The sequence below is a fragment of the Chroicocephalus ridibundus genome, chromosome 2, assembly GCF_963924245.1.
Source record: "Chroicocephalus ridibundus chromosome 2, bChrRid1.1, whole genome shotgun sequence".
In the NCBI taxonomy this organism is placed as follows: Eukaryota; Metazoa; Chordata; class Aves; order Charadriiformes; family Laridae; genus Chroicocephalus; species Chroicocephalus ridibundus.
In genome coordinates, this window is record NC_086285.1 from 86,818,281 (window position 1) to 86,835,151 (window position 16,871).

The following is a 16,871-nucleotide window of genomic DNA, read 5'->3' on the forward strand; positions in this document are numbered from 1 at the left end:
CTGAAATGGCATTAAAAAAGGTGAGGCTGAAACCCTGGCTTTGCAACCCAGCATAAGTGGGAAACAGCTACATAGTTCCTGCTTTCATTTACATCAAAGCGGTATGCTCGCTCTGGTTATGTAGTATTGCAAGTTACTACTACCCTTCCACGAAATATCATCCTGTAAAGAAGACAAGTGGTAACTTGAGAGAAATGATACCTGAGAAAGTGCGAGGTTAGCATTACACGTGCTGACTGTAAGTACAGTCTATGGAAGTGCTGTTACTGTAAGCAGGTTGAATGCCTGAGCAGGTATTATCACAGAATCAACATATGAAAGTAATCAAAGGAATTCTACCACGAGCACAAAGGACAGAAAACCAGGACTAGCTACCACAGAGACATTTTTCTTCCTCAGACCTGTGAACTTCTGTGATCTTTTTTTGATTTAAAAAAATTGGATCTAAGAATGACCAGATAGGTAAGTTAGTGCAGAGTGTATAGGTTCTTCATGCATTTCTTTTCAGTGCAGCTACCTGTTGTTGTTTCACAAACCATCCCACGAGCAAACAACTATGTTTCAGGCCCCAAAAGTCTGCTATGTTGCTTTTCATTTTTGCTACCCATAGAACTAGAAAGGAAGCCTGCTGGCAATAGTTTTGAAACCAGCACAAAAGAAAAAAAAAATATTTAAAAGAGTTATCAGTGAAGAAATGAAACAGAAATGACTATCAACATAGTCCCACATAAACAAATTAACTGCTCTGACTTTAGAAATATAAGAAATGCAAATCATTCCAGTATATTTTCTTTGAAATTAGTTATGACTTCTCAGAAAATTTACAGAAGTTGAACTGCTGATCCAAGCAGAGCTGAAAATGAAAACATGCCTTAAGCTATAAACAGGTTTTTACTCTATTTTTTTTACTTCCATTTGTCTTGTGTCTGCCTGTAATGTATAATGTGTCAAAGGAATTCTCAAATTGTGAATAATAAATGAGTATCCTCCAAAGTGTTCCAGTAGTCATCTTCCATAGTGTTATCATTGTATCTCAGTTTCCTTGATTTTCCTATGCCCTCCTTTCTTTTCTTATTTCAGAAGCTCAATGTAAAAAGGCAGAGATGATCGAAAGAGGAATGTGTGTCGCGGGTGGAGTGATTAACTTCACTTGTGAGAGAGAAGTAATGAAATGTTTATTAACATAAAACAGTGATTTAACAAAGTTAGTGGTGAATGTGACAGTGTTTTACGAGATTCGATGCCAGGGTACGCTTGATTATTTACTGCATAGAGGCCAGGGTCAGACAAGCTTTCAGGGAGACCCTCCCGTTGAGTCACGAGGTTCAGAAAGGCCCCCCTTGCTTTCTAAACTCCTTCTCAGAGAGGAGTCTAGGTGCGGCTGGATCCAATCCTAGTCCCAGACTTGGTCAACGGTTTATGTCTAAAGGAGTATATATACGCAATCAATCCTTTATATCACTTAGCTAAGATTTCAAAGTTTAGCATGCTATTAGTCACTTACCAAGAATCTGTTGTGGCAAGGAATCTCTCAGCCTCGAGGAGAAGAACCTTAAGCGAGCGTCCCCACTCAAGGGGAGATCCTGTCGTGCAGCCCACTGCTGTGCAGGAGAGCTCAAAGGGCTCTTGGGCTGTCCGCTATTTATGGAGTAAGATAATTGACCTATAGTCATATTCGCATGGGAACAAGATACCTAGGTTCCCACTCCAGACAGTGTTTTGGTTATCTTGCCAGCCACCCCCCACAGTTCAAGTGCAACTCATAACAACTCCCGCTGATGGCCATGGCTTGAGCAGGAGCCGGGGGTGGGAAAGGGGAAAAGGGGACAGCACACCGCCACAATGTGACAAACAGCCTTGTATACAGTGTGCAGTGTGGCTTAATAAACTACCACGCCTTCAGAGTGTGAAGAGCTGCTTCTTTAGAGCCATGCAGAATTTCCCATGTGTAACCTGAAACCCACTTGAGTTGAACCTTAAATTCTAATCACCATGTTTGCAAAGCACAGACCAAATACGAGAAATTTTAGATCATGAAATGGGGCAATGTGCAGATATATCTTTCCTTCCTTTTGTTGGAGTTGTTAATTTCCCTTAGCAGACAGTCCTTTCATCTCCAGCAAGTCCTGGTCCTTATCATATTTCTCAGGTGTTTTTTACTGTATTTAAACTGTTCACAGTTTAAATCTATTGAGATGAAAAGGTCGTTCCCTCTAGGTCTATAAGAATCAGATTTGTAGTTCTCATTATCCTAGTGCTATTGCTGCTGGCCTATACACTTGTCTTTCCTGTCTATATGCTCTATCTGTTTCCAGGTATCAAAGAAACTTCTCAATCTATGACCCCTCTCCTCCCTTTCAAACTAGTTTTGTTACTATAATATTATTTTATTTTATTTTCCCCTTACTAAACACTTTCCTAGGTTATCAGTGTCTGTCTTCATACTTGGTTGCCTGTAGCTTTTACATTTTGTGGGATTTTTTTGTTTCATGTTAAGATCCTTCTGTTAAAAGTTGCTGTCTTTCTAGCTCCTCTCTCAATGGGTCCTCCGATAGTTTTTGATAAGGAATGTAAACAGTTAAAACATGGGAACTTAGAATATCAGACTAGCTGTCAAGATGCAGTTGGTACTACAGTTTGGCTAAACTTTTATTACCTATTCATTTTGTTGGCATACCTTTACACCTTTACACTGTCCTGAAGAACAGACCTCTGACTAGAACATGAGAGACATGATTTCTGTATTACGCCAATGTCGTTAGCTTTGGTCATTTTCCACTATCCTTGATTCTCAGTGACCTTCAGAAAATCAGTTCTTAGATGCAGCTTCCTTTTCTGTAAAAATGTTAGAGATCTCATCTGTAAACTATTCTAAAAGTTTTAATGAAAAAGAATAGTACGTGAGAGCTGTGTTACATTCCAGTGTTTTACTCATATGTACACATAGGCATGCACTAAGAGTTACTACCTGTAACTCTCTAATAGAGAGAGCAATAGTGAGAATTATGAGCTCTAATGATATTGAAAACTGAAAATTTCCATGCCAGTGCCCAAAAAATTACAATCATACTTTTTATTTGTGTTGAGAATTGTGACATTGCATTGAAGGAAAAGCTTTACATTGTTTCTTTGAGAATGTTTATAATTTTGCATGTTGTTCCAGAATCTCCTGGGTATACGTCATGCAACATCTGTTTCTACAGAAATCTAGTTATTACTAAATAGACTACAAACAACATAAATTCACCATGGCAAATATTTGAAATTAAAAATATGATTCTGTCTCCTTCTTTGCCTAAAATTGTTACTTATACTAATATTTAATTCTATGATATTAACTATACAAGAAAAACTATTTAATGGTAAAAGAACAAATATAACATTAAAATAAAAAATGTCTTTTTTTTTTTTTCATTTGTATTTATTTTGTGTGGTATAAAAATGTCAGTGCCTTGTTTGGCAAGACCTTCCACACCAGAGAAGCATGGTTTAATTGTAGTTTTTTCTGATTTTTTCACTGTAACATTTGAATTGTCCAGTTTGCCCATTTTGTCATTTTGTTCTTTTCTTTTTATTTTTCTCACAGGTTTAATTTATTGTCCTCACAATTTTTCCCCCATCTGTCCACCATTATCCTTATAGCATACACGCTCACATCTCTATGCTCTTTCCTTTATATCTTTGTCAATAGTCTTCTGTGCTTAAATCCTTTCATTGCAGCTAGATTCCTGCTCGGGAATCCTCAGTTTTTCTTCAATATATTTTGTCTCTGATGCTTTTCTTTTCAGCCTGCATTTTCATCACTACTTCTGTAGCTGTATAGTGATACTGGATCATTCGCTCTTTTTTAGATTTATGGCAGAGGATGGAAGGAGGAGGTTATTCTTTCCTGCTCAGATTTGAATACTGGGCCTTCTTTAGGTATAGGGCCAGGAAGATTCACATGGACAACATTTTGTGGGATTTTCTTACTTATATGGACAAGGTAGCTGACCTGAAGTGTTCCGGACTTGTACACACTGTAACAGAAATAAAATAGAGTATTAAGCAGAAATGAAAGACTGTTCTTATTATTGGTAATAGCACTTGCTGTCACCTTTTGGATTTAGTAGTATAAGATCTAAGAATTTTTTCTTTTGGGATGAGAGATGTGACAGATGTTAATATTAATGCTTAGTTCATGGATATATTGTCACTACCAATGGGGAATTACATTTCAAACCGAGTCCCTGAACATATCCTTAGGTTTTTAAGGTATTATTTCTGGATAACTTTGTTGTATGATTGTCACCTTCTTGTTTGTTGTACATTGAAATACAATTCTCCTTAAACTGTCACTTCTTTGAAATTGCTTTCTCTTTCCCTTGATAAATACATGTGCAAAAAAGTGCACATGGGAGTGTTGCACTTCTCTAATGACTTCAGTGGGACTTCTAGCTGACCACGCACGTATTAGTTTATTTTTGCAGTATTGGTGCTGAGGGAAAAAGGAAAAAAGAACAACAACCCACAAAGCAAAACAGGACTGTTACTGCTCTCTTGCAATGAAGCTTAATGACACAGGCTGTGTACATTACATAGCACTTGGCCTCGCACCTCCTCTGGACCCTGTGTAGTACCCAATGGAGCTCAGATTTCATTATTATGGCTTTTTTCTCTTTTCTGATTTTATGAAATAATGTGAAAGTTGTATTGCAGACCAACAGAGCAGTGTTATCATGGCACAAAAGGAAGTTACGTGCTGCAGAATGTGTAGCATGAGGCTGTCCGGGGATGCTTAAGATCTGCAGGCTGTTGGAATACTGCTGAAGCACTGTGTAAAGGGGGACGAGACAAACCTGGTGCACTCTTGTCCATACTGCCAACTAGGAAGGGTCCCTGATGTATGTTATTAACTCTGACTGTGGTTGGGTGTTATGAGTCTTAGTTGGCCCAGACCAACAAAATACCAGGGAGAGTACTAAAACTTAGCAGTGTGAACAGTCGGTGTTCCAGGGATCATACTTATTCCCCAGCCCTGTTTTGTTTAACAACCTGTGACTGCAGGAGATAAAAAGAGAAATTGTTAGAGAAGAGCTCTGCTAATAATCTGTGACAAGTTACATTTCAAGGAAGGGAAGCCATTATAAATTGGATTCCGAACAACGCCAAAGTCAGCGGAGTTTTTCATGCATATGGGGGAAATGATGATGCTTTTTTATGAATGTAGAAAGGCAGAAGCAGCAGTTGTCACCTTTTATATATACTGAGCACATTAACTTCTTTTTATGCAGAATATATATTTGTTTGGAATGCCCTACGAAAATCACAGATATGTGAGTTTATTTCTGCTTTTGGGCTGTATCTAGAGGTCATTCTGCCACCACTTTGGCAGCTGACAGGCAGACCAGCTGCAGTCATTTTGTATTCTATGGATTCTATGTATTCATTGAACTTAAGATCTTATCTGTGTCCTCCAGCAGTATTAGGGAAGTTTAGACTGACAGTCTAGCGTTAAAAAAAAAATGGAGAGAGTGGTAAATGGGCAAGATTTTTTTTTTTAAGAAAGCAAGTGAAAGTTTTTTATCTAACATTATGTAGCAGAAATATAAAACAGCTGCTTACTTTACCCCGTGATTATACCAATGTATGTGCTCAAAAATTAAAAGACATGCAGGTAATCTCCCTCTTTATAATCTGTGTTCCATAAGATTATTTGATTGTTTCAGGAGTATTTTAAAATAGATCATTGAGATTGTTCATTTACTGCAGTTAATCAAAAGCAGAACACCATACATGTATCAAAGAACAAGATGGTCCAAATTTCAAACATTAGACTAGAGACTCTTCTGTATATCTTAGAATTAGACTGTCAGAGCATAGTAAGACCGCCATGGGTGGGCACAGTCTGTAATTATGGGTTTATGGCCACTGCTCACTCTGCTTTAAGGGAGAGTTTTCTTTATGTAATAAATGCAATCTGAATTTCCGTGATACCAAGCTTGATTTATTCAAGCAATTGACTCAATTATAACACAGAACACTTTCCTCCTTAGTTTAGTTGCAGAATAACGTGGAAATAATTTATTTCTTAGGAATCATATAATTAAAAAAAAATAAAATCAGCACTGCTGAGAATACCACAGTAAATTCTTATAAGGTTTCACAAGCCCAGATTAAGCAATATAGAAAAGGGCTAAAGTTTAACAGAGATTTTACAAAAATGAAAGGAATATTTCTGCATGTCATATGCAATAGGTATATAGGAATCATTTCCACAACCATGTATCAAATGAAAATGCTGATTTTCTGTATATTTTTAAATCACATCTGTTTTAGGGTTCTTCTGCAGGTTACTGAAAACATTTTTTTTATTTTGGGGGAGGTGTGTATAGTATCTGGCAACTTTGTAAGGAAAACAGTATGTTTTATCATATTTTATCATATTTTATGACCTCTGTGCAAATATAATTTCCAAAACATGATGAACTTACTCTGTGTAAGAATTTTTCAGATGAAAGAATTAGCTGTTCATCTCATTCTGGTTTCAATAGGGTTCTGTAATGGAGTGAATATAAACAGCATTGTAAGTGGCTGGTGTCATGCCTCTAAAGAGGAAGTTGGCATGAATCTTGGGATTTAGTCATCAAAGGTATACCTTGACATGAACAAGTAGAAGAGGACTTCAAGGCCTACTGCAAATAAATAAAGAAATAAAAACAATATTTTGTACCCACTGCAAACAAGAACAAAACTTAAATCAGTTTATAACAAACTCACCATGCTGGAGACTTCCAAGAAGATAAGTAGAGGGGGTGGAGAAGAAAAGCCAATGAACTTCAGTGCAGTGGAACCTGATGCTCAGTTCTTGTCTCAGCAGCAAGGGTATCACTTCCCACCTCATATATATTTCTTGTGTGAAACCTGTTACCAAATACATTATGCTATGTTATTATGCTGATGTGGGGCTATACTACCAGTTTTTTCAGTACCACTGTTGGCAAAATGTTGTAAATGTAAGCAAAATGTTGAGAGAAGCAAGTTAAAATGAATGCTTTAAAATTTGGCACAGAGCTTGATAGAAGATGTGGCATGAAGAGTAGTCACCTGGTAAACACTTTGTATCCAGTTTAAACAAAAACTTAACTCCTCCATTCAAATATGTCTGTGGAAAGTAATAAATCCTATAGGCTAAAGTATGCCACACTACCTGTATTGTTGCACTAGATTTTCACAAAGTGCCACAGACTTCATTTTTCCATAGATTATGATACACCCATTCAATGCTGTAACCACAGTAGTAAGGAAAGTGAAAAAAAAATTGGTGGTGTTTTGTAACAGGAAGAGAGACCTAGCAGATGTATTTTTGCACTTATCACTCCTGTGGTGTTTGTTAAAAAAACCCAAACCCACAACTCTGCAATTTGGAAAATGTATGACTGTTAATCATGGGCAAGCACTACAAGAGGAGAGTTCTTTTCTTCCAACCTCTCTTCCCATTTCTCAGTCCCCATCTCTCTCTCTCCACAACTGCTCATTTCTCACTGTCTCCAATTTTGTTTGATTTATCTGTGTGCTCTTATTCAGGGGCCAGTACTTTTAAAGTGGTGGCAACAAAATAAGTTAAATTCTACACACATAAAAAAAATATATATAACTGTATATTATGGTAGCATTTCTTCCCCTGCACTCTTTTTTAAAGGAAAATGGGTGACAGCTTACTATCCTAATTAGTGCCTATAAGTGCGCTTGCAATGTGTGTGTAATAAGCATTAGTATTTGCATTGACTGTAATGTATGCCAGATGGATCTATAGGTTACATAATGGTGACAAAATCTTACATCACTATGTCCCCTTTGCTTACTTACCTTTAACCTCTGCCCGCTTAGAACACGTAACATCTGCTCTTTTCCCCTTCCTTTCCATTTTCTTCCTCCATCCCTCTTCCCTTCCTCCTCCTGACCTCTCCTCAGCATGAGTCTTTGGCCACTGTCCTTTCAGATGTTTTCTGGTCCACAAAACCTACCACAAACAGTAAAACATGAAACTCTTATTTTAACTTTTACTAAAGTCCTTTTAACATTCTTCTGAGAATCAAGAGGATTTTATGCCATGGATGATTTCTACAACAGATATTCTGAGAATTCCAGGTATTCAAATTTACAAGTGTCCCTATACTACCGTAACATGGGATTAAAACACTTGCAAACTGGGCCCAAAATGTTTGTCCAAGTTCATCTAGACTCTAAGACAGGTACATGAGCTTAAATAATCCTATATATGTAATGCTAATTACTTCTCCATGCCGCCTCTTTTTCCTCCGTTGGCTGCAAATGCTTCCTGCCAAGTTTTAATTCCAGATTGTGCATTTTCACAGATTAGTTCTGTCTAGTTTTAAGATGCTCCGTGCTTCTACTTGACAGGAAACAGTCAATAACATTTTTATTGTTTTGCTTCATTAAAATGATATTCTGGTTTTGATGTTGTAGATAATACAGCCAGTATCCTGACACGACGACGGAGATACAGTCGAACCACTCAAGATATATATTACCTCCCAGTTTTGATTTCTGATGGTGGAGTGCCCCCTCTCAGCAGCAGCAGTACTCTCACAATTAGGGTTTGTGTGTGTGAGAGAGATGGACGAGTGAGAACTTGCCATGCTGAAGCTTTCCTCTCCTCGGCTGGCTTGAGCACAGGAGCTTTAATTGCAATCCTACTCTGTGTTGTCATTCTTCTTGGTAAGCCATTTTCAGTACTGAGTAATGCTATCCTTCCACTGGCTCTCTGAATGTGACAGGGCAGAAATTTTTAATATGACATGTTTTTGAACCAGAGGCTGCCTGATAGTAGGAGGTAATTATAAGCACAGAGCTGTGATTAGGGGGGAAAGGTTTAGCTAAAATTAATAGGGAAAAATGCCTTTAAAGTACGTTCATGAATATCTGGAATCCACTGGAAATTATTTTTCAGAGGTTATCAAGTAATTAGCACTGCAGATCTTTTTTCTGTAATTTGGAAAAATTTCAAAAAGCCACTGACTCTAATTCCTTGTCTAGAACAGTGTGAAAAATGATAGAAAAGAGATGAGGAAAGCTTTTTGAAATGCATTACACTGTAAGAAGCGCCATTAGCACTGTACAAAAGCCATTTCTTAATTACCTTTGTGGAATAAGCTGATAGCAATGCACACCATAATCCACAGGGGCAAGGGACATATGAGACTCTAAGATGACTCCATTAGATAAATGCCCTTGCATTTTCTCTTGACGACTTTTTTTTTTTTGCCCAGGACAATTTGAATGCTACCCATTAGTTAATACTCCTTTTTTTTTTTTTTTTTTTTTTTTTTCCTGGCAGGGGCACAACTTGCTAGGTACATATCTCTGTACTACTCGTGTGTCTTTCTGCTTTCTTATAGAGATGACAAGAGATAATGAAAATTGCAGTGTGACCCACATAGGAGATTTTGAGGATTTTTTTCCAAAGGTTCTACATTTTCTCAAGATTACTTCCCTCACAGCTTACTTCAGAACTTCTTTGTCAGAAAGCTGTTTTTAAATGTATAGTAATACATTTAGTTTATAATATTATATTTTATCATACAAGATTGAATATTCATAAGAGAAAAAATAAACCTTTAACATTTTAATTCAATACATATGCTAAATATTGGTTTCAATGAAGCACTGAAAGCCATAAACAATGCTTCTGAAAAATGTCAGCCCTAGTTACTCACTTCTCGTTTAACTGAAAGGATGTTATCCCCTTTTATGTCCTTTATGAGATCCTTAATAATCTAACTAGCACATTTCATTACTGGCTCAAGAAATCCCAGTAATCCCCGCAAAGAAATGATACAGTAGGAGAGCGCTCTGTAGTGATCCTTTGGAAGACCAGGCTGGTTGTATTGGAAGTTTGTAGTTTCAGTATAGCATTATTAATTTTCCCCTTAATTGTGTGGTCTCGGCCTGTTGCACTTTGGCATGTCGCTATGTCAAAACACAGCTGTCTGGATTTCACGGGTGCTTTCCAGGCATACGGTAATCCATCTTCAGGTAACACGTTCCACAACAAAGGCATTGCTCACTTAGGAATATAAGTACACTCTTTTCCAGACTGGACAGGTTTGGTGACCCTTTGTTGCAGATACATGCCTAACGTAATGATCCTGAATACCAATATTAGCCTGAAAAAAATACACCTCTGTATTCGTGACTTAGTAACTGCTGTTTCTTTAACATGTACCTACTTACTTCAAATACAAACTTTAAACCTAATCTAATATCTGCAGTTTTCTCTTTAGCAATTGTGGTCCTTTTCATCACCCTAAGACGTAGCAAGAAGGAGCCCTTGATCATTTCAGAAGAAGACGTCCGGGAAAACGTTGTGACATATGATGATGAGGGTGGTGGAGAAGAAGACACAGAAGCATTTGACATCACAGCACTACGGAATCCATCAGCTGCTGAGGAGCTAAAATACCGGAGGGATGTTCGTCCTGAAGTGAAGCCTGTGCCTAGGCATCATCCCTCCTCAAGTCTCGACAGTATAGATGTCCAGGAGTTCATTAAGCAAAGACTGGCAGAGGCTGATGTGGACCCCAGCGTGCCCCCATATGACTCCCTACAGACATATGCCTATGAGGGTCATAGATCAGAAGCTGGATCTATCAGCTCTCTGGATTCAGCCACAACACACTCTGACCAGGATTATAATTACCTTGGAGACTGGGGACCTGAGTTCAAGAAGCTAGCTGAACTCTATGGGGAAATAGAATCAGAAAGAACAACTTAGTTGTAATTCCCACAACAGAGAAGTTCCTGAACGACTGGAGATATAATGACAGCAACGGTAACAAAAAATGAATGCAGTACTTGGAACTGAGCAAGTTTTATGCAGTTACTGTAGAACAAGTGCCCTTTTCATATTTGAAACTGGGTTCTCCGATTGGAAGAAAGTCAAATTTTGAAAAATACAGAAAAAAGAAGCTATTGTCCCTTGTGTATATTTTTTAATTGCTCAATAAAGTCTGTGGTACCGTATCTGTAACAATACCTAAAGTAAAGCCAAGCAATGACATTTTTATTGTGATATGCTTAACATCTCCAAGCTAGAGTAAGTTTATGGTCATGCCTATTTAGGAAGATCACTAACAGAGGAGTAAATCTCTTGCAGGTGGTTGTGATCTTGCATTTCTAGCTGTGCTCCAGGCCTTGTGATCCCAACATGAGGTAGCCAATGGGGTTTACCATCAGTGTGAGAAGTGCAGAAGGGATAAGCCACACCTGTCCTCTTAAATATACAGTCCTTTGATGATTTAATCTTCCTGAATTATCAGGTCGCATTGAGATGGTGTCATTTCATTATGTCCCTCATAATCTTGTCATCCATAACCAGCTAACAGAGGGAGGGCATCATTAGCTGTTAGCCCAAACATGGCTCTAGCCCATACCGCCAGACCTGCTCTGTTACTGCGTGCTAGAGGAACTGTTGTTTCCAGTGTTGTGCTTTTCCTTTTTGTCTTTTCATGGGAACATCATTCATTTAAATGGAATGGGTCCAAAGTACTCTTTAAGCAGTGAAGCAGATGAGGCATAGGCTCTTTTAATAAAAGCAACAATGGCAGCACCATTAAACTATGCAGTTGTTTGGTTCACTGTGCTTCGCTTATATCAATAAATGAAGCTTTTTAAGTCTTTTGCTGGTCTGAGTCCAGGAGCTATGACAGTCAGTTTAAAGCACAGAGTTCTCAATCAATCATAATGTCTCTCTATTTCCGTGTGTGACTAAAAGCTGCTGGTAAGGCACTGGAATAGAGAAGACTGAAACAAAGAGAGTAAGATGATGATACCTTTTTCTTTTTAGTTCAACCTACGGGTATTTAATTTCTCTTAGAGTAATTTCCATCTAAGCAGAGTAAGCTTTTTTCTCCCTATTTCAAGCATCATGGGAATAGGAACATTTTAAGTCAGTGGAGGAAGAAAAAATTAAAATGTACCATTATTGTGGTTCCTATAGATTAAATAAATTGATTTCTTATGTAAGTAACTTTCTAGCGTTGCAGAGCTGCTTAAAAGTTCTGCTTAGCATTGCAGGCTGCTTAACACCTAATCCAGCAGTTTCTGATGTTTTGTTTTGTTTGAAATGTTAACCTTTCGTTTGTCTTTCTCGTGGTAATATTATGAGAGGACCAGGAGCTCATAATATCCCATGAAAGATTACGACGTATAAGGTTCACCATCCATTACTGCCTTGTAAGAAAACTGTAGCTCCAGTGAGGGAAGTGGACTTCTTGCAATATGCATTTGATAGAGAAACTGTCCAGAGCAGAAGCTGTGTACTGTTTTTTTACTCCCTGGGCTGGTGTGGAGAGTGATACAGATCTGTACACTCCACTAGATTCCTCCCTATACATTTTAGGTGTCACTTACCTTCATCTCAGTACAGAAGGGAGTACCTTTTGCTCCTCCAAGCAAGGTCTCTGTTTATTGCTGACCCACTGTGGGCCACACAGGTGAAGCAGATTATTAATCCTTCCCTTCTTCACTGTGTAGTTGGATAGGTCTTAGACATGACTGAAACTTCTGATCAGTTCTGCTTTGAGAATCTTTTTTATTTTATTTTTTTTTCATAATGAACTCCTTCCTGAGAAGTTGTTGACTGTTTTTAGTTTAAACATCCTTCTGGAAAAATTAGCAAGTAGCTTTGTAAGAAATTTTTCAAACTCTAAAAAGCATTAGTTGCACTGTAGTTCCAGAATTGGGTTTTACTACACTGTTTTGCTTGCAACTTGAAAATTGTAGTGTTTCCCTTACTGTCAACATCTGAACCCACAGGGCAATTTAGAGAGGAAAAAAACCCAAAAATGTTCTGATGATTTTTTGGAAGTAGTTTAATAATTTGTGTTCATATTTATTTATTTATTTTTAATTTTTACTAAATATAGAATCTTCTAGAAATGCATTTAAGGACATGTTCAATTGTACACTAAAGTTAAAGAGATGCTTTAATGCAGTAAGAGTTATACTCAAGCTGAGAATGGTTTATGTGTTCTTTTTTGGGGGTAGAGTTAGGTTACGTTTCAGTTTTGTCCCAAAAGAAGCAACTAGTAATGCAGGATTTTGAGGAGAAATTTTCTTTTGATTTAGATTGCACTTGCTTTATGCCAACATCTAAATTTTCATATTGTATGAGTAGAGTGCTAAGAAGAAAATCTTTCAGCATTATCAGTACCATGGGCCATAATACTTTGTACAACATCTGCATGAAAACTGCATTCATTGTCGTACTGTAGCTTTGAGAGCCAGGTATTAGTTACCTTTATGTCTGTTCCCTCTGGTCCTACACCGAAACAGGGAAAATCAGTTGTATTTTGTGCTTGAAGCACTGTTCCCGCCATTGTTTTTATTTGTATCATAGAACATTCAGGCTTAAAGCCAACAAAAGTGCAGTGACATAAGCAAATAAGCACTCCTTATGCTCATGTTCTGATGAAGTTAATGAGAGAATGAGGTCATATCTCAGAGAAATCAGAATCCCCTTTTCACCATTCCTGCTGCTCTCTTTGCTGCTGTACAGCACGTGCACCATACCCACTGCCCCGGGAATTCTGAATCCTTTAACACTCTGCAGGGTTATTGAGACGCTGCTTCAGTGATGCTGCGGTGTGTCCTGTTTGGTATGTCCTATCCACAGTGATCGCCAAATGTGCTTTTCTATCACGATAAGTCTGCATGCTTGCTATGCTTACTGTTTTTTACTCAAGTACACATCACAGTGCCGTGTTGTTTGCATGACAAATAGCAGAATATTAAATCTTCAGGGCCATAGAAAAAGGCCTCATGGTGCAGAAAGACCAGGTTTACAGAATTCTTTTCCTGATCTCACAAATTTTTCCTTTGGTTCTTTGCATCCTAGAAACAAATTTAAACTATGTTTAAACATTTCTATGTTAACTTTGGTTAAACTGGAAGAAAATTAACACTGTATGCCATGGAGGGCACAATCATTTTTTAGCATTGCTGATTTAAACAAAGTATACATTCAGTGAAAGTATCGTGGGAAACTCTTTCCTAGTTTATGGTTAAGTCTGATTGTATAGACTTTGCTTAAAGCTTTCATGGGTCCTTTGTGTACTTATATTCTCAAATATTTTCCTATTAGCCTAAATAGTAATCCTGTTGCTGCTTAACAACTAAACACTGAAAACTGCCAGTTTTACTTAAACTGAAAGATACTGAGTAAAGTGAAATGGCACATACGAATTCGTGCTTAAGGGCTTTCCAATTTACAATTTTATTTCTGCAACAGCTATTCAACTAATAGTACACTTACATCAAATTAATTTGTTGCGCTGCTTCAAACAAACCCTCCTTCTTGTAATGGTGAGGGCATTCAGTATGCTGCAATTTTGACACATCATCTGAGAAAATGGTCTGTATAAATATTTTAAAATGTAAAAATATATTTTCAACCTAAACCCAGTCAAAAATGTAATTTAATACACCTTAAAGACAAGGAAGAGCTTGGATTCAACTCACATTAGATTAAGACTCATACATTGAAAACAAATTAATTTGTGTATCACTGTTACCATTTATTACATACAGATAGAAGACTGTAAATGTTGAAAGTAAATTCACTCTGTTATGCACTTTATTTTTTGCATTCTTCTTAGAAAACCAAAATAATTGTAAATGTTTTTGGTTTTGAATTCTAATTGATGCAGTTGTTTAAGTTGTGAATACTGCAAGAAATGTCTATGTGAAAATATTCTCACTGGTATTTAAAAGGAATTACAACATTTCTTTGGCCTAAGGCTTTGTAAAATCATCCTTTAGAAAATCTAAATATTTAGTCTGGAGTTAACCAAACTCATAGACTCACGAAAAAGGATAACCAAGAAAATGTTTTAAATGCAGAGAAGAATATGAAATTATGCTGCCTAGGGTTACTTTGTGGATTATAAAGTGCTAAGACCTTGTACTTGCAGTACATAGAAATGGCACAGTGCATTCTAAGGAACATTAGCAGCGTGTTGCAAGTACTGGGCCATCCTTATTTTTCCAAAGTCTCCAAAAATATATATATTTTTTTTAACAAAAGAGTTATGTAAAGCATACCTCCTTATGCAAGTGTTACTGATAGAAATTGTTACATTTTCTTTTAATAAACAAAAGGGACAAAATCTTTTATTCGTATTTTTCAAATAAAATATTCTCTTTGCTATGGTGATGGGTTATTGTATTCCTCATCACAACTAGAACGGGTTATTTTTTCTTCACTCTTGTATTTTATACTTACCAAAGAAATATAACTATCTGAAGGCACTCTGCCTTTAAGAATGAGATGTGATACAGCAGTGTTAATGAGGTCAATGTCAGAAATGGTATGGTAACTTTAACTAGATTTTAATGGCTGGTATAGTCACTCAGTTGTGTCACTATTTCAAAGACTGCCTTACACGATTATTGCTACAGATGGGTAGGGAGAGAGGGAGGGACACCAAGAGATACTTTGCAACAGACTGTGGTATAGCTGCTAAATGGTTCATTACTTTTACTTGTGGCGACCATTCCACTCCAGCCATCACTGTCCTGAAACTGAAATACAGTGTTATAGGATGAATACATTATCCACATGAGTGAGTTAGGGAATTGCACATCTATGAATCCAGATTGGTGGTGACGGCCGGGGTTATTATCCTAAATTGACACAGAACAGAAGAATAAAAATAGGCAAGGACATTCACAACGATCAAGCTCAGGCACGTGCAACACAAGTGTACAGGCATCACCCATTCTTTCTCAAAGGAATTAACAGGGTTTACCAACAAATTACACCTTAGAAAATACTGGTACCGTGACTCACAAGAAACTTGTTGCATGCAAGACCTTCTTTCTGACACTGACATAAAATTCAAAAATTAAACTAATGTTGACGGAAATGAAAATACATTTTTGTTATAGTACCCTACTTGCTCTACATTATTGCCCACGCGGCAATTTAGATTTTGTACTACCATGCTATGCAATTCCCATATGTGCCTCAGCACAGCCCCAGGGGGGAAAAAAAAAGGTTACGGTAAGATAATACTTACAAAACAAATATTGTCAGACAGAATCTAAATGCAAGTTCAGGGGAGAAACTAGTGGTTTTGTGGGTTTTGTTTTGGTCCTCATTTGAGGTATTTGAACTTTCTAAGAAAAGTTTATAAAGATTTTACATCATCTTTCATATGTAAGATTCGTTGAACTTTTTTTTTTCCTTGCAAAGCTTATTATCCTCTTATATTATTGTTAAATTAAATTTTAGGTTTCTTGAATTCCATATTGCTCCTTCCACACATGCCAAATGTATTGTTTATATTTAGGTGCAGAGAGTCCTCAAAAGCTAGAAAGCTTTTCTTGTGAGCTTAGTGGACTTTTTCTGTGGGCTTCATGATTCTGTGTAGCATTTTTTGTGTTGTTGAACACCTCACAAATCCATCAACACACCTCAATCTGAAAGTCCTGAAGATCCAACAAACTCTTTCCACACTAGGTGCCTCTAAATTTGGGTTGTTCTGGAAGCATATGCAATATAGCATTTTATAGATGATGGGCAGTCAGAACCTGTGAAAACATCCTCATCCAGCAAAGCAACCTTCGGAGGGAAAAAGAACGTTGGACTTAGGACTCTTAGAGGATCAGAGGGCACACAGACCTTGAAAGGTGTCAGATTCCTAGCCAAGCCTGAACAAAATCAGGGTCCCTGGGACCTTCATAGTAGACCTTGTCATCATGCGTGTTCATTGGTAGAGTTCAAATAGCTGGTGCACTCAATGGAAAGCCTAATAAATGTATCTGTAAACAGGTGAACTATTCAAATATCTGAACTGCCACATTAA

The 16,871-nt window shown here is 37.3% G+C and overlaps 1 protein-coding gene across 13 annotated transcripts in view; it reads left to right on the top strand.

The window, feature by feature from the left end:
- The window catches only part of CDH18 (cadherin 18), a 582,930-nt gene extending 566,717 nt beyond the window's left edge, over positions 1-16,213 (top strand). For 12 of the 13 annotated variants that reach the window (XM_063326107.1, XM_063326112.1, XM_063326108.1 and 9 more), the window contains 2 exons: positions 8,470-8,721; positions 10,275-16,213. In XM_063326107.1, coding sequence (XP_063182177.1) covers positions 8,470-8,721; positions 10,275-10,777 — 755 coding nt within the window. In that variant the 3' untranslated portion in view covers positions 10,778-16,213. The remainder of the gene's footprint in view (positions 1-8,469; positions 8,722-10,274) is intronic. The other variant, XM_063326119.1, reaches the window with a different exon arrangement.
- The last annotated feature ends 658 nt before the right edge of the window (positions 16,214-16,871 follow it).